The sequence below is a fragment of the Chelonoidis abingdonii genome, chromosome 26, assembly GCF_003597395.2.
Source record: "Chelonoidis abingdonii isolate Lonesome George chromosome 26, CheloAbing_2.0, whole genome shotgun sequence".
Lineage (NCBI taxonomy): Eukaryota > Metazoa > Chordata > Testudines > Testudinidae > Chelonoidis > Chelonoidis abingdonii.
The window spans coordinates 12,641,358-12,658,451 of record NC_133794.1 but is presented as its reverse complement, the minus strand read 5'-3'; the positions used below and the strand labels follow the sequence as shown (position 1 = coordinate 12,658,451).

Sequence of the window (17,094 nt, the reverse complement as noted above, 5' to 3'; positions counted from 1 at the left end):
CCTGGCATCATGATATCCTGCTGTTAGGAGATGAATAATAACAATAAGCTCTGGTCACGCTGCCTGACTCGGTTTGTCTCAGTGCATTCTGGGAGAATCTGGGACACTCTCCCTTTCTGCACGTGAGATGAGGCAAGGGCATGGAAGGGAGAACCACAGGGCAGATCCAAACCCTTTAGTGCAGAGCCAAGAAAATCCATGGACCTGCAGGATGGGCTAATGGCTCCTTCCTTTACTGCTGCAAGCGCGTGAAGCTGCTGTGGACTCACCAGCTCCATCGCTTACCCGGAGACTTAGCTGGTGCCTTTACAGTGGCCTAGCAAGTCCCTGCCTTCATTAGCTGGTGGGGCTGGCTTATGCATTAGCCCTTTGCTAGTGAGCTGGTTCTTGCTAGAAGGGTCTTAACACAGTTTCCCTGGCTGGTGTGAAATGGTCCTTAACATTATTCATGTGGCTTCTACTCTGCCAGAGGGGTCTGGGAGGGCACCGGCAGGGTTTCCAACATGTGAGCTGCAGACTGGTGCACACCAGCTTGTTCCTGTAGGGTCACTTGAGCGAGGGGTCATGGACACTGGTTTGTTATTGTAGGGTCATTCCTAAGTGAGGGGCTATGCATACTGATTGGTTATTGTAGAGTTGCATCTCAGTGCTGGGCTCCGCAGACTGGTTTATTATTGAAGGGGCACTCGTGAGTGGGGGGCTATGCAGGCTCGTATTGTGGGGTTGCTCCTGAGTGCTGGGTTAAACACACTGGTTTGTTAACGTAGGGTTGCTCCTGAGTGCTGGAGTGTCTGTGCAAACACCTTTGCGTTTGCAGGGTTGCTCAAGAGGGCTCGTTTGCACATGCTGGTTTGTTATCATAGCTGCCCCCCTAAGGCTCCCCACACTGGATTGTTACTGGAGGGTTACTGATGGGCTGTGACCAATCAAAGCAGAGCTCAGCCAGATGGCAAATAAACGGGGGGGATGGCTATAAACCCTGTTTTATGAATGGAGGGGGGAGAGACAAGGTGGGTAAGCTCATATCTTTTATTGGACCGACTTCTGTTGGGAAAGAGACACGCTTCCGAGCTCCACAGAGCTCCTCTTCTCTCTTTCCCCAACAGAAGCTGCTCCAAATAATGACATGGCCTCGCCCACCTTGGCACTCAGAGCCCGGGGCCACCATGGCTGCCCCAACACTGCCAACAAAAATATTGGGTGTTCTCAAGGAGTAAAACAGAACGGCCACATGATGGCACTGCAACCTCAGGAACAGGAAAAGGCTCGTGGGCTACCTCCCCACCCACCCACTCACTCCAGTGAAATGCAGGCCTGGTGCAGAGACATATCACAAAGCCTGAACTGAGTTTTCAGTGCTGCTGGCTCCTGCTCCCGGGTGACTCACCCCCTGATCTCTCCATTCACTCAGACTGGACCGGGTATTTCTAACATCCACAGCTACAGAGCCAGCATGGACTGGGCTACGAATCTCTCCCCAAATACCTGCATGGACTCCGCCCTCTGCCAGCCAGGGGCCTATGGTCCCACTTTGTAGGATGTAAGAAACTCCCATGGACTTTAATGCACCCAGGACCTGTGGCCAGATTCAGCCTGGTGCTGTGGCTGCAAAAAGGGGCCTTAGGGTGGGTATAATGCTCCCTTGGCGAGTGGCACAGAGAACCCCTACACCATGCCCAGAGCTGATGGATAGAGCTGCGGACTGCTTCTGCAGCGGCCCTGGTGGGAAGGGACCCAGAGGAGTCTGGGCTGGGGTAGATGTGTGCCCCAGCAATTCTGAGCACCCACAAGGGGCCATTGTCACAGTGGTGCTCAGGGTTGCACCAGCCTGAGCTGGGGGCTGTACCAACCTCCACAGCCCCTGGATAGGAGGAAGGCAAGATGCATCCCCTCTGCCCCTGCCCGGGTGCTGAGTCTGCCCCCTGAAGCGTGAGTTGAGCGGCACCGTCCCCTTTGCACGGCACCATGTTTTCCAGGGATGCTGGGTGATCCCGACTCTCATGTGGACATGGATTCATGCCAAAGCAGAGTCCAGCGTGTGAATCGGAGTGTGAACAGATCGAGTGCTGGGCTTGTCCCTAGAGTGCCTGACACGGATGTCAGCAGACCGTGGGGCAGAGCATGCCTTGCCTGACCCTAAAGGAAGCAATGAGCCACTCTTGGTCAGTTTCCTAACGCCCCATCCCCTCTTGTCCATTTCACGCTGACTGTGGATGAAAGGGGTTAGCTGGCTGGATTCTTCCAGGACCAAATTCTCCTTTAAGATCCTCCCCTGTCAGTGCAAAGCTCGTGTGACGAACTGAAATCCTGCCTGCAGCTCCACAAGGGAAACGTGAGCATGCACTGATTTGTTTTTATATAGTCATGCCTATGTTCTGGGCTGTGCAGACTGGTTCATTATTGTAGGGTTGCCTGTGAGGACTGGGCAGTACATATGGGTTTATGAGCGCTTGGCTGCACGTGCCGGTTTGTTATGGTAGGGTTGTTATTGCACGCTGGCCTGTGCACACTGGTTTTACCATCCTCTGCCCTGGGACAGACCCCAGAGGAGGTGAGACAGAGCCCCGAGTGTTTGCTGCAGGAGCTGGAGACGCTTCTTGGGTTGGATGCAGAGAAGCGAAACCTAACGCTGGCGTATTATTTGTTTCTCTACAAAGCTAGCTTTGTTGGGACGCTAGCTCTGGCCCTGGCACTCCCTCTATGCTCCAGCCGCTGCCTCTGCTTGATCAGTGCACAACACGGAGCCATGCAGCGGGGAGAGCTTAACTTGAACCCTGCCTCTCCAGGGGCTGCCAGGGCTGGAGCCCAGGGACCCCAGAGGGCCAGCAGAGATGTTTGCATAAAAACACGTGTAGACTCACACCTGTGGGGAGTCCTCTTGTTCCTGGCAGCTGGGTAGACATTCCTGTTTGGCTGAACGGGAGCTGCTGAAACAATGAGGGGAAAGGGCCAAAACCAGCTGACCCAGCCCAGCCCTGAAATTCCAGGGGAATCAAAATATCCAGGCGCTTCCCTATGAGGACAACATGCAGGCGCTGGCTAGGGAGGCCTGTGGGAGGCTAGAACCCAGCTCCTTCATGGGAACATCATGGCTTGGGGTCGGGTGATCCTTCTGCAGTCATCAGTCGGTGTGGAGGGGATAGGGAGGTCCGGGGAAAGGTGTGGACAGACACTTGCCCTGCTGCTGGTGGTGTGGGGATAAATGGAGGATTTGGAGCCTTTGCCAGTCCACTTGTGCCAGGTGCACTGTGGATTCTCCTTAGTGCGTGACAGCGGCAGTGGAAAGACAACGAAGAGGGGAGGGGCAATTCTGTGGCACAGCTGCATCCCCGGGGCTGGTGGAAGGCCCCCATTTTCTCTGCCAGATTGGAGCAGCACACCCAGGCAGCCAGCAATGTGGAGCGTTCCCAGCCAAGGCCTGGAAAGCCCCAGGCTTCCCGCAGTGCCAAGCAAGGAGGGAGGGAGGGGAGCAGAGGAAGGACTCCAGCTCATAACAACCTTCTTGTGGACATGGCTTGTTTGATCCCTACCACACTGGTGTGTCCACACTGGGCTTGGGATCCTGGTGAAGGACTATGGGGGGCCAGACTACCCCAGGGTGGCTCTCAGTGTGGCTGGACCACACATGGAGGTGTCCAAGCGGGAGAGATTCTGAAAGAGAGAGGAGGACGGGTGTGCGTTGTGTGGCCAGGCTGTAGGGGGAAGGAGTAAGCTCCTGGGGGTGCAGTGATCAAAGGCATGGAGGAGCTGTGAGTGCCTAGCTCTGCGTTAATCTCCTCCCAGGTTCCTCATCTTTCCCTGGGGTTGGTCTAGACTAGAGAAATTTGCAACAGCACCGCTGCAAAAACTACACTGGTGCAGAGACAGGACACCGGTGCACAACAGGGCCCTCCCGGTGCAATTCACAGTGGGGAGAGCTGTCCTGGTGCAAAGCAGTATCTCGTCCTCCATTGGGGCAAAAGGCTTACACTGATGCACCCCCAGCCCCCTTAGGCAGGATCTCCCCCTGCTGTAGGTTATCATTTTAGGCTCAGCAGGATGATAGTCCCAGGGGATTTTCCTGCAGACAGGCAAGGTCGTTAGGAGCCCTACCCTGCCCAGAGGCCGTTATCAGCATGCAGGGTGGCTGGGTGAAATGAGCAGCAGTGGGAGGCCATCAAGAGGAGAGATTAGAGCTGCTTCCTGTAATTGCTCCCAGAGCCTGGCATTGTGTTGGTCTCATGCTCATTAAGAGTGGGACTTTCCAGCCTTAGAGAGGGGCTGGGGCCTGCTCCGACAATCCCCAGAATGCCCGGCAGCCCCACTCCTGTCTGCCCAGACACGGGCCTGCAGGGGACGTCCCGTCCCTCCACTCCCCGGATGTTGCCACTCCGGCCACGCAGCAAAGGCTCACCCCTCCAGCAAGAACACACTGCCCGCCCTGCTGTGCTGGGGCACTGCCCGCCTCCTGGATTACAGACCGGCCTGGCAAGGGGGCAAAGGGTTCCCCTGGAATCCAGTGACACTAGAGACAACCCTCCCGGTCAATACATAGTCATGCCATGGGCACAGCAGACCCCAAACAAAGCTAAATCAGTACAGGAACCTGAACAGATAGATAAATACCCAGTAACATCTATCTGTCTATCTATCTATCTATCTATCTATGTGCAACCACATTTTCCAAAGTGGCCTCTAGTTCTGGATGCCTTGAGACCCCTAGGATATCTAGGGAATAGCCTTTGGCCCTGCTACCTAAGGCTGAAGTTTGTTGGTCCTCTGCACCCTGGAAGTTTCAATCTATCCGTGAGCCTTGTTCCCACCCGCTGGGCCCCAGTTCAGTCTCTTAAGGGTTTGCTGGCTGAGGTGTCATTAACACGGCAGTGGGGGGTACGCACAGAGGGGCCATGACAGCCTCTGCCACCACGCAAATGCCCTCAGAGTCTCAATGAGCTGCTGATATGAGAGAGGAAGCTGTTTAAAGTTTAACTGCAGGTTATTCTCCTGAATGCTAGCAGGAGAACCTCTGGGCTGGGAGCTTGTGCCAATTTTCACTTTCTGGGCAATGCCATGAGAACTGAACTGGGCACTGCTGTGGGGAAGCTCCCAACACTGGGGGGCCCTGCAAGGCACTGTTTGCACTAGACTAGCCAAGAGGAGGATGCGCAGGGCTCCCAGGCCGGGCTGAATGCATTTCTCAGCTTGCCTTCCTGTTATTTCTGTGAGGCGTGTCTGACCCTCATTCCAAGCGGCCCAGGCTAACTACATCAAAGGGTTTAGTGTCTGGAGATAAGGTGGCAACACAAGGGGCTTTTGTTTGTGTGTTTTCCCCAAGGCAACGGAGTTACTGATCAAGGTTATCTCAGCAGTGACTCACCCTTGTACGGTCACACACACAAACACACACTCACTCGGGCTCCTGAGCTCTGCTCTGCCAAGCTGGTTGCATGGTCTCTGGGTTCACAGTGCTGTGCCTCTCCTTGTACAGTCACTGATTCTGCGTTTGGGGAGAGTCTGCAGGGGGCTTTGCACGTCCTGCTGCAGCTAGGCACCCTGAACAGGGCAGGAAGCCCCCCTCACTCTGTCCTGACAGAAAGGGGGAACAAAGTGCCCCATTTTGGAGTGGGGTCTCTGTCGGTGAGTCATGCCAGAGCGGCAGTAAGTGTCCTTGAAAATGACTCAGGCAGCCGTGGGCACGGCAGGGAATTCTGGATAACTGACTCATCTAGGCCGGGGATCCAGGGTCTGAACCCCGCACAGGGGGAAGGACCTATCAGAGCTTCCTGCCTTTGCCATCCATTCCTTGGCTAAATAGGGAATTCTCCCCTGGGCAGGTGCCCCTAGACTGAGCCCTGACTGCTCCACGCCCAGGGCCAGGACTAGAACCCTGGTGCCCAACCCTGTGCTCTGACCTCTAGATGCTGCCTCCCATCCAGAGGGGTTTCATGCTACATGGCCAATTCCACGGCATCACAAATCATGAGCCAGGTCCCCCCTCCCCTCCCAAAATCACAATTGGCTCAACAGTCATGCCGTTAAAAAAATCATCCTGGGATCTTTTTCTTGGCCATCTGTTTTTTGAGCCTGCGAGAGTCATGTTTCCAATGTCGCTGCACCTTGGGACTCCAGAAGCTGGGGCTTTGAAGCACCAACTGGCATGAAACTTGGCCCTGCCGTGCCTAGCGGGAGGGGAAGCCCAGGTCTCCTCACTGCAAACAGCTTGGTTCCCAAGCACAGGGGGATGGTATCAGTGAGAATTCCCTGGTTGGCACCTGATCACCAGTCCACAGGGCCCCTTCCTAGCACAAGTTCCCACAGGAAAAGGCCGTCTCTCCCCTGAAACAAATATTTGTCTTCAAGGGTGTTGTACCCACCTATCAGCTGTGCCCAGCCAGAGCTATTCCAGCTGCTATCTCAGGGCCAGTGAGTTATCTCAGCTCCAGCAGACAGCTTGGCCACTCCTGCTGAGCCACAGCGAAAGAGGGTGATCAAGGGCTAAGGGAAGGGGCGAGGTCCAGCTGGCATGAAGATGGGGCATCTGGCTGGGATGGGGCAGCTCTGGGCACGGCGTGTGATGACCGCCAGCACAAGAGACTGCAAGGGTAGTGGAGAGAAATAATACAAAACAGTTGTACCCCTGTCCCCACATACCTGTGAGTCTGCAGCCTCCCATGCCCCCCATGTCTACTTGTCTAGTACTGACCTACCCCTCCCTCCCTCCATTGTAGCACCAGAAGGCCCCAGAAATACGCCTACCTACAATGGCTTGGAAGGATTTGATTTTGATTGGTAAACGCCGGTGAACGTTGATTTCATGGCCCAAGAAGCGATGACAAAAACCTGCGTGTGCACATCCCCACGCTCACCGATGGCCACACCCCTGAGGCTGAACACACACATGAAATGCAGAGCTGAGCCTGTGCGCCCCACAAATACACCCCCCCTTAGCTTTCACACACCCCCTAGCCTGCACACTCACCCATGTACACACACACACACACCCCGAGACTGAACACACACATGAAATGCACAGCTGAGCCTGTGCGCCCCACAAATACACCCCCCCTTAGCTCGCACACTCCTTAGCCTGCACACCCACCCATGTACGCACACACACATACACCCTGAGGCTGAACACACACATGAAATGCACAGTTGAGCCTGTGTGCACACACAAATATACACATACACCCCTTAGCTTTCACACACCCCTTAGCCCGGACACCCACCCATGTGCACACACACACGTACACACCCTGAGGCTGAACACACACGAAATGCACAGCTGAGCCTGTGTGCACACACATACACACACACATACACCCCTTAGCCCGCACACCCACCCATGTAGACACACACACACACACCCCCTGAGGCTGAACACACACAAATACACACCCACACCCACACACAGCCACACCTGCTACTCCAAAGCATGCAGTTTGAAGCACACACCTAGAGGAGAAAGGCCCAGATCCTCAGAGGTACTGAGGTGCTTGACTCCCATTGAAATCAGTGGGCGTTTAAGGCTGTGGGGTACTGGTTGCTCTAATCAGCTGATCTGGTTTGGATGCAAACCCTGCTCCTCTCCCTGCAAGTGGGAAGCCAGGACCCCAACCCACAAGGGTCGGAGCTGCTGAAAGGGTTATTACCCCAAGGTTACCTGGAGCGCCAGCTCCCAGGGGTTACCCCTAGCGGGGCAAAGCAGGAGGAACGGCACTGAAATCAGCGGGGTTGCTTGGTGTTTACACGGACATGGCTGAGAGCAGCGAGGTTGCTTGGCCCCGGCAGAAGGGAGCGGAGCAGCACCTGCCAAATTCCCTTCCCTCTGAACCATCCTCAGTAATCAGCTGCTCCTGCCTGCTCCCAAGGCTGGGGTTTGCCCAGCTCTGCTCATTTGGAGCGGGAAAGGGAGTAATTGACACTTGTGCCTGCTTTACACTGGGAGAGGCTGGGGCTGGAGTAGCTGGGAGCTCCCCCCATGGCCAGCGCTCCTGCCCTGCTCCCTACGGCACCCCCTGCTGGGAGAGGCCAGGACTGAACACCTGCGTCATCATCTGAGCAGGGTCTCACTTGGCAGTAGGCCTGGGTGGAGCTCATGTTGTGGGCGGAGCTTGGAACACCGCACCCTCTCTCCATCCCCAAGTGGTACATTTTGGGATTCCTTCCACGGCTGGCGCCCATTCGCCAGCCTGCCTGGGGGTCCTTCATTCTGCCACTGCGCCCCATAGCACCCAGGGGCCCTGCAACCCAGGGTCTCACCTGTGGCCATGCCACCATGGATCTAAGGAGCCAAATGGGTGCGACCGATTTAACCCCCTTTTGGGGAAAGGGCTGATAGTTGGAGACAAGTCAGGGGAAAGCCCTAAAAAAACCTTGATTCCTGGCATGACAAGGCCAGACTGTCAGGGGCCAGCTGCCAGCAGAAGGGGCTCGGTGCATGGCATATACGACCAGTGCTCTGCCTTATGGAAGGCAACTGGTGCCGCTAACTAGCCAGCCCAGCCTTGGGCAGAACCGCTCCACCCCCCAGTCCGGTGCTAAGGGTGATGTGCAGGATGCCTGTGACCCCGACTTGTTCATTCCAGTTGCAACAGGCCTGGAGAGTGGGGTTGTTGAGTTTAGTGCCATTAGGGAACTGGACTTGGGCAGCCCTCCGCCATGGAATAAAGCGTCGTGGGGTGGCCCCGGGACTAGCGGAAGAAGTGTGAAATCCGTGAGCCCCACTCGGACTGAGTGCCAGTGGCAATGGGCCTCTCTGAGACACAACCGGGGTCTGTGTTATCGAGGGGCAGGACGGGAACCCCGAAGGAGGGAAATGGAAGCGTGAGTGCTTAGAATTGGGGAGGCTAGTTAAAGCAGGAGATTGGGGATCAGACCCCTAGGTTCTATTCCTGACCATGGGAGGGAGTGCGGTCTAATGGTTAAAGTGGGCGAAGGCCGGTGGGGGGGTTTGCTGGGAATCAGGACTCCTGGGTTCTTTTCCTGACCATAGGAAGAGAGTGCAGGCTAGTGATTGGGGGCAGGGGGGGAGAGTGGGAGTCAGAACTTCTGGATTCTGGCTCTGGCTCTGGGAAGGAATGTGGTCTAATGGTTAGAGAGGGGTGGGGCTGGGAATCAGGACTCCTGGGGAGTGCAGTCTAATGGTTAGGGGAGGAGGGGTGGAGTGGGAGTCAGGACTCCTGGGTTCTACCCGTGGCTCTGGGAGAGAGTGCTGGGAATCAGGACTCCTGGGTGGGGAGTGCAGTCTGATGGGGATGACTGGGGATGGGGCGTGGTTGGGATTCAGGACTCCTGGGAAAGTTGGCGAGGGGTGGTTAGACCAGGGACTGGACATCTCTGCCAGTGACTGGCTCTGTGACTTTGGGCAAGTCGTTTTATCCACTGCATGCCTCGGTTTTCCCATCTGTATAATGGAGATATAGGGCTATGTCCCTACATGACCAGGGTGCCGTGCAGCAGCATGAGAAGAGCTCCGAGCACCTTGGGCAGGGGGCCACTTTACAACCTCATTAGAAGGGAACTCAGGGTTCAGCGAGGATCCCCTGCCCCTCCCCCAAAGGCCACCAGATGCCCAAGAGAAGCAGCCCGTTCTGAGGCCAATTGTGTTTTTTATTGAGCTCTGCTGACCAAGCAAGCAGGCAGTGGGAGGCAAAGCCGGTTGCACGCGGCCCTCTCAGGGCACCGCAATGCCAGATGCTAAGGGAAGGGAGCAGGGACCACGAGGTGCATCATCTCAGCGCTTGAACTCTTGGAACTCGCTGGTGTCCGACACCACTTTGCCGTCCACCGTCTTCCTGGTTGTGGTGACGACTTTGTGGGTGGTCTGCGTGATGCTGCGGGTGTCCACCAGGGCGTCGCTCAGGCTGCAGAGGGGGAGAGAGGGAGCGTGAATTTTCAAGGGGCCATCCCAGAGTCCCCGGTCCACTGCATGCAACCAGGGATGAGGACCTGGAGGCTGGGCTGCACACCTCTTGGGAGGGAGGTAATCAGGGAGCAGCCCACACGGGATTAGTAGCCCGGAGTGGCATTATGCCCCGGTAAGCATTAGCCCCTCCCTGCCCCCACTCAATGGGCACCCATTTTCCCCACCACTGGCTCCCTGCCAGAGCCACGAATCCCAGGAACGTGGGGTTCTAGCGATGAGGCTCCCCTGGGAGACAGCCCCAGACGTGTGGTTGGTCCCGCACTGCCCCTAAGAGGGGCAGAGCCCATTCCTGGTGGGGATCTGGGCCTGACTGCCCCTTACCCATCCCTGGGGTAGCCTCAGGGGCCCCGTGGCCCAGCATCTGGGGCAAGACACTGGGAGTGTGGGGGAATATTGGGTGCATTGCTGACCTTCTCTGTGGCCTGGGTCAAATCACAACAGCTTTCCGGACCCTCAGCTAACCCAGTTGGGAATTGCTATAACAGGGAGTGAGGGGCAAGAGGAGTTATCCTGGAGCTGGGTTTCCTTAGTGGAACAAATGACGAAGTCTAGGGGCCCCAGGGTTAAATCCTCCTTATCCCACCACTCCCACCAATGGGAAGCGTGACAGGGTGCCTGGACAGCAGCAGGGCTGTGGGAGGAGCCGACACTCCGGCCTGAGACACTCACTTGAACTCCTCTCCGCCCTCCAACAGCCGCCTGTAGGTAGCGATTTCTGCCTCCAGCTTGTCCTTGATGTTCAGCAGGGCCTGATAGTCCTCAGACTGGCGCTGGATGTCGTTGCGTACCTGAGCCAGCTCCGCCTCGGCCCGCAGGAGCTGCCCATTCAGATGCTCCATCTGCATGGCGTAGCGCTGCTCCACGTCCTGCAGGTTTGCTTCCAGGCTGGCTTTCTGCAAGGGGAGGAGAAGTCAGTGCCATGCCTCTGTGGGCACCAGTCACACCTCTGGGGAGGATGCCATGCCCCACAGGCATTAGCTCCTGCCCTTTGGGGGGCAGCATTGGACAAGGTGAAACCAGGATGTGGCCTGGCTGAGGGTGACGGGCCAACGTTAGCTCCCTCGCAGCCCACGGAGGGTATCCCCGGAATGCTGAGTTGCCAGCCTGAGCACCGGGGCTGGATGAGAGCTCTGGGGGAAGACAGGGAGAAAGCCTCCTCCCTGCGCACGGATGGGGAGAGGCTCAACGGGGTGCAGGAGACTGTGGACATAATGCTTGAGAGCCCAGCTATGGTATTGCAGGGGGAGTGGGACAGGGAGAACCCGCTCTGGTGCTGGGGAGGGGAAAGCAGTGCTGGGGGACAGGGGAGTGAGGGAGGAGCCCAGTTGCAGTGGTGGTGGAGAAGCGGGGGGATCCCGGCCTTGGCGGTGGGGGTGGAGCAGGGGGACCCCGGCTCTGGCACGGGAAGGGGAGCAGAGAGACCTGGTTCTGGCACAGGAGGCGGGGAGGGAGTAGGGGGACCCTGGCTCTAGCACGGGAGGCGGGGAGGGAGGGCAGGGGGACCCCGGCTCTGGCACGGGAGAGGGAGCATACCAGGTTGCGCAGGGACTCCAGCTCGATCTCCAGCGTCTGGCAGGTGCGGCGCAGCTCGGAGATGCTGCTGCGGGCCACCTCGATCTCCTTTGTGTTCTGGGTGATCTCCACGGTGCTCTGGGTGATCTGGAGAGGGACAGGGAGTGGGGATGGGGCAGGTCAGTTACTTGGGGGTTGGGGAGTCTCCTCCTTGACAGCTAGAGCTAGCCTGGGCCAAACCTCCAAACCAGAGCCCCGGATCAGAACCACCCCCGATTCTGGGCTTGGGGACGTGAACTCGTCCTGAATGTGCAGCCACACTGAGGGGCAGGGGGGTGCCCCTTAAGTGGTCTGGTTCTTGAGGGTGGCAGGAAGTGGGGGACCCTCCCGGGACAGCCCGTGGCAGTGCCCCACCCCACCTCCCCGGCTCACCATCTGGTTCCATTGCTGGTCCAGGTCCGCCATGTTCTTCTGCGCCAGGAGGTCGTACTGAGCCCGGATCTCCGCCATGACCTTGCCCAGGTCCTGAGGCTGAGCAGCGTCCACTTCCACCGTCAGCCCCGAGTTGGTGATCTGGGCCTGCAGGCTGTCCACCTCCTGCAGGGACACACCCGCACCGGTGAGACGTTCGCCCTTTGGGAGAAGGGACTCTCCCCACCCCATCCTGGGCCCTTCTGGGGGCTGCCTCCCACTCCGCAATGGTGAGCCCAGAGCTGAGCCATGCAGGATGGTCCTGCCCCATGTGGGTACAGCCCCCTCCCCCCCCGCTTACAGCCTCATGGTTCTTCTTCATATGGATCAGCTCCTCCTTGAGGGATTCGATCTCCCCCTCCAGCTGCAGCCGGCTCATGTTGGTATCGTCGAGGACCTTCCGTAGCCCGTTGATGTCGCTCTCCACTGACTGGCGGATGGCCAGCTCCGACTCGAACCTGCGCCGGGGATGGGGAGGGGTTCACTGCTTGGGGACGGAGCTCCAGCTCTGCAGGAGGGGCTGGAGCCCCTCTGCTGTCTGTGGGGGTGAGAGGGCATTTGGGGGGGGCAAAGCCCCTCCCCCATGTATGGAGCGCTGCAGGGGGTGCCTTTGGGGGGCAAAGCCCCTCCCCCATGTATGGAGTGCTGCAGGGGGTGCCTTTGGGGGGCAAAGCCCCTCCCCATTTGTGGGAGTGCATTTGGGAGGGGAAGAGCCCCTATGTGTGGCGGTGGGGAATGCATTTGTGGAGCAGAGCCCCTCCCCTATGCGTGGGGGTGCATCTGAGGGGCACAGCCCACCCTGTGTGTGAGTAGGGTGGAGGTGTATGTTTGGGGGTTGAGACTCCTGCACCATGAGTCTGTGTGTTTGGGGGGGGAGCACTCTGAGTGCCAGACCTCTCCCTCAACATCCGGGGTGCAGACAGCACAGCAGAGCTGCTGCACCCCTCCCACATACCTTGGGGAGGGGTGCGCTTCCCCTCTGGGCCATGCCCCTCCCACCAGTCCAATCCCACCAGGGGATCTCCACCCCGGCCAGGGCAAAGGAGGTCAGGGCGAGAGGACAGTGACTGCGTGTCTGCTCGGCAGGACGCTCACTTGACCCGGAAGTCATCGGCGGCCAGGCGGGCGTTGTCAATCTGCAGGACGATGCGGGCGTTGTCCACTGCGCTGTCTGAGATCTGGGCAGGGGGAAGATGCATGGTGGGGGTCAGTAGGTGCAGAAAGCAGCGCTGCGGCTGGCTGGGTATGGGGGGCCCGACAAGGGGCTGAGTTCTGAGCTCTCCCAGCGGGGTGTGCATGCCCCCAGGATGGCAGCAGGGTCCCACCTGCCCTGGCGATGCCCCACAACAGCCAGAGGGTGCCGCACCCAGCCTCTGATCTGGCGCTCGCTCTCCTGTGCCAGCCTCTGCCAGGAACCTGTAACCTGAATCCGCTGGGCTCCTGCCAATGCGCCGCATTGTTTGCCTAGCTCAGCACAGGTGCAAGGCAGGTGCGGTTCCCACAGCAACGGGAGAGGAAGGTGCTTAAAGAGACACTGCCCGGTCTATTCGTGGGTGCCTGTCACCCTGAGATCTGAGCCCTAAAAATGAGACTAACGGGGGCTGAGCACAGGAGAGCCAGGAGGCCTGGGTTTTATTTACTGGTAGGCTCCCCTGAAGGACCCAGGCGTCCTGGCTCCCAGTCCCATTGCTGGGTGACCTTGGGCAGCAGTTAGGCCCAACGTGCCCTACAATTTGGGGTACCCCACTTTTGGCGTGTCCAATTGGAGACTGATTTGAGAGCAACCCACAGCGCCGATGGAAGCCCCCATGTTTGCTCAGCCCCTCAGAAAAACAGGCCTTGGTGGCTGGGTTTCCCCGTGAGCTCAGCTCCGGTTACTCCCCTAAATTAACAGCCAGTTAACCGGTGAGACATTAGCACCTCAAGTGCTATGCTCTTGCTGAAAACCCAGCACCGGTGCTTCGAAAATCTGTGAGATCCCAGTCTCAGAGACGGGAAAACCGAGGCACGGGGTGGTGATGTGACTTGCCCAAGGTTGCCCAACCAGCCAGTGGGAGAGTCAGGAATCGAGCCCACGTTTTTCAGTGCACTGCCCACTCAGCCACGCTGCCTCCCCCCTAGGGCACCTTTCTACCAGCCTCCACCCCAGGGGTTGTACTGGTGGGGTTCCACTGGGCCACGACCTCACACCGCTAGCCAGCACAATGACACTGTGTGGGTAGACCAGGCCTTTCTCTTTGAACTTCCAGTAGGGAAAGACATGGTATGGGAAGTTGAGTCTAATGGTTAGAGCAGGGCGGGGCTGGGAGTCAGGACTCCTGGGTTCTGTTTGCAGGCTTGGGAAGGGGCGTGGGACTTGTCGAGGGGGCTAAAGTAGGACAGGCTGGGAGCCAGGACTCCTGGGTTCTCTTCCCAGCTCTTAGTGGGGAGTGGTGTCTAGTGGTTAGAGCAGAGGCATCAGGACTTCTGGGTTCTCTTCCCAGCTCTGGGGGAAGAGAGATTTGCTGTGGATCGCAGGGCGGTCATGCCCTCAGGTATAAATTCTCTTCCTTTCCCCCAGGGGAGCCAGGGGCGTTGCCTGGCGGGGTTTTCAGGCAGGGGTTGGTGCTTTCCATCTCTCTGCCCCCTGCACCTGCGCCCCCGCCCTTCCAGATGGGGCTGTCTCCTGTCGCCCTGCACACCTGTTCCCGCCGTGCCTTTCCAAACCGTTTCTCTTTGTTCTGTTTGCCACCGGTGACTCAACCAAGAGAGGGAACAAACATCCGTCTTGTCCTCCACCTACCCCAGCTACATCTCACCGCACCCGTTTTACCCTGACCCGTCCCACTCTGCATGGGAAGGGAGTTTTGGTGCAAACAAGCAAGTGCCCCTGAGATGGCCCTGGGGGGCTGGATTAGGAAACTGGCATGCAACAAACATTAAGGAGACTAAACTAGCCCTAACGGTGGCAGCAGGGCCTAGTGGTTAGAGCGCTGAACCGGGACTCGTGAGACCTGGGTTTGGGCCCTCACTCTACCACTGACCTTGGGCTAGTCACTTTGCTGCTCCATGCCTCAGTTTCCCTTCTCCCTATTTAGAAGGGGAGCTCATGTCAGGGCAGGGGCTGCCTTCCCCTGGTATGTGTGCAGCGCCTGGCACAACAGGGCTGCTACTGGAATAATCATCTGCTTTGAAGGAGAGGCCGAGCCCCCCTGCAGAGTGGGTGGGAATTAAACCCCTGCTGCCCCGACAGGCTGTAGCTGGAGGAGCAGGGAAAAGCTGGGATTCTGCCCTGCCACACCCTGCTCCTGCTCCTTGATTACAGCTCCTCTGAGCTGTGCTGAAGGTCAGGCCTCTGTGCAGGGGAGGTGAATGAGTAACTCCTCCGTGGCAGGGTGCATTGGAGCCCCAGGCTGCAGCAAAGTGCCTGCCCTCAAGCTGGCTGAGTTTACCAGCTTCCCACCTGGGGATACAGGCCGACCCCGCACAGGGGGCTGGGTTGGGCCCCTCGGCCTCCAGCCCAACCGGACCCGGCATGCCCAGACGCAGCACCACAGCGAGCTGACTGCAGAGGGACCTCCTGGGGGCTTGGGGGGGAGCCCAGGTGGGTGAACGCACGGGGCTGTGCTTGGGATATGGGTGCAAGTCAGTAACCTTACAACACTCCCCAAAGCGGGGGGGAGCCTTGTTGCTAGGCTTCCCTTTGCTGCATGGTCCCCTGGAAGGGTAGCAAAGCCATGCTACCCCCTGCTCCTCGGGGGAGAGGGGGCACAGAGGGCTGATCCCAGATATGGGGATGCCAACAGGTGCATGATCTTCCCCTGTCCCATTGGGTTCCTGCTTGGTCCCAGGCAGAGGTGGTGCTAGAGTGTGTGTGTGGATCCTGCATGTGCCACCTCCGCCCTGATACAGTGGGGTTGGGGGCTGCAGATCTGAGCATGATCCAGGTGGCCAAGGCTGGGCGGGGGAGGCGGAGCAGGGAGCACCTCACCTGCTTCCTCAGATCCTCGATGATGTCGAAGTAGCGGCTCCAGTCTCGGGAACTGGGACCCTTCTTGTCCATGAACTCCCGGATCTGGGTCTCCAGCCTGTGGTTGTCGGCTTCCAGGCTGCGCACCTTGTCCAGGTATGAGGCCAGGCGATCGTTCAGATCCTGCATGGTTTCCTTCTCGTTCTGCACCACCCCGGAGCCCAACAGGGCGATGCTGTAACTGCCTCCGGCGCTGCTGCCTGGGAAGCTGGAGCCCAGGCTGCTGGTCCTGGCCACAGAGATCCTCGAGCCAGAGCCCCCTGCCCCGGCGTAGACGCTGGCAGCACTGATGTTTGGGGCGTACCTCCTGCCCATGACGTTCGGGCCTCTCACGCTGCTGGAGTAGCTGGTGGATCTAGAGTAACTCATGGTGCTAGCAGCAGGTGGGGAACGGACAGAGAGAAGCAATTGCAGCAGTAGTGAGGTCTCAGCCTGTGCAGGGCTGGACAGGATGCAGACTGGGATTTATAGCCAGGAACAGAGGAGGGGCCGGGTAGGGCTTAGCCACCCCCACCTCTACCAGCTTCCCTCTGCTCCAGGAAGGTGGGGCTAGGCTGAAGCCTGGTCCTGGCCTTTGTTTGCACAGCCGGCTCACCTGAACCGTCGCCAGGGGCCCAGCCTCATGGAACCGGATACCACCCGGAGCCACCCACGCCTGTTCCCGAGCTGTGCCTGGCTGAGGAAGCTGGACAGGGGGGTTCTGGGCAGAGTTAGCAGAGGGATCTGTCCAGCCGTGGGGGAGCTGAGGCCTTTCTGTCCCGGCTCTCTCTGGGCCGGAGCCTGTCGTCAGGCCAGGGGGTCGAACAAGAGATTTGGGCCTGTGAGTCTGTGGCTCAAGAAGCCTGCCCTTGTAGTTCCCAGTGGGGGTTTCAGAGCCATTTGGTAACCTCGCTTGCCTTTTGCAATCAGTGCATTCAGTGCTTGCCCCCTCCTACTAGCTGCCACAATGCTGACACCCCAGCCTGCTGGGTTTTCCCAGCACCCTCCAGGAGGGTGAGGGGGGCTGATCCGCTGGTGCTAAGCGGACTCCCATTGCACCAGATTCTGAAGATGCAGAGACAGGGGTCATATCAACCCCCAGCAGAGTGGGGCATAGGGTGATATGAGGGGGCAAAGTAGATAGGGTGCATCAGCAGAGAGCAGACTGCAATCACTCCCTAACCAGCATCAATCTCCATGTTCGCTTAGCTGAATC

General features: G+C 58.3%; 1 protein-coding gene across 1 annotated transcript; it reads right to left on the bottom strand.

The window, feature by feature from the left end:
• Positions 1 to 9,570: 9,570 nt before the first annotated feature.
• On the bottom strand, positions 9,571 to 16,352 carry KRT18 (keratin 18). The gene is made up of 7 exons (XM_032786809.2): positions 15,861 to 16,352; positions 12,986 to 13,068; positions 12,192 to 12,348; positions 11,852 to 12,016; positions 11,441 to 11,566; positions 10,577 to 10,800; positions 9,571 to 9,845 (listed from the first exon to the last, which is right to left on the bottom strand). The coding sequence occupies exons 1-7, from the start codon at positions 16,266 to 16,268 to the stop codon at positions 9,716 to 9,718; spliced, it is 1,293 nt and encodes a 430-aa protein (XP_032642700.1). The 5' UTR covers positions 16,269 to 16,352; the 3' UTR covers positions 9,571 to 9,715.
• Between the last annotated feature and the right edge of the window lie 742 nt (positions 16,353 to 17,094).

Excerpts from the sequence above, each read along its gene's own strand:
- KRT18 (XM_032786809.2), bottom strand. The coding sequence starts at position 16,268 with ATGAGTTACTCTAGATCCACCAGCTACTCCAGCAGCGTGAGAGGCCCG. Across the intron at positions 11,567-11,851 it reads ACCAGCAATGGAACCAGATG|ATCACCCAGAGCACCGTGGA; the intron begins GTGAGCCGGGGA and ends GTCCCTCTCCAG. Across the intron at positions 9,846-10,576 it reads GAGGGCGGAGAGGAGTTCAA|CCTGAGCGACGCCCTGGTGG; the intron begins GTGAGTGTCTCA and ends CCCCCTCTGCAG.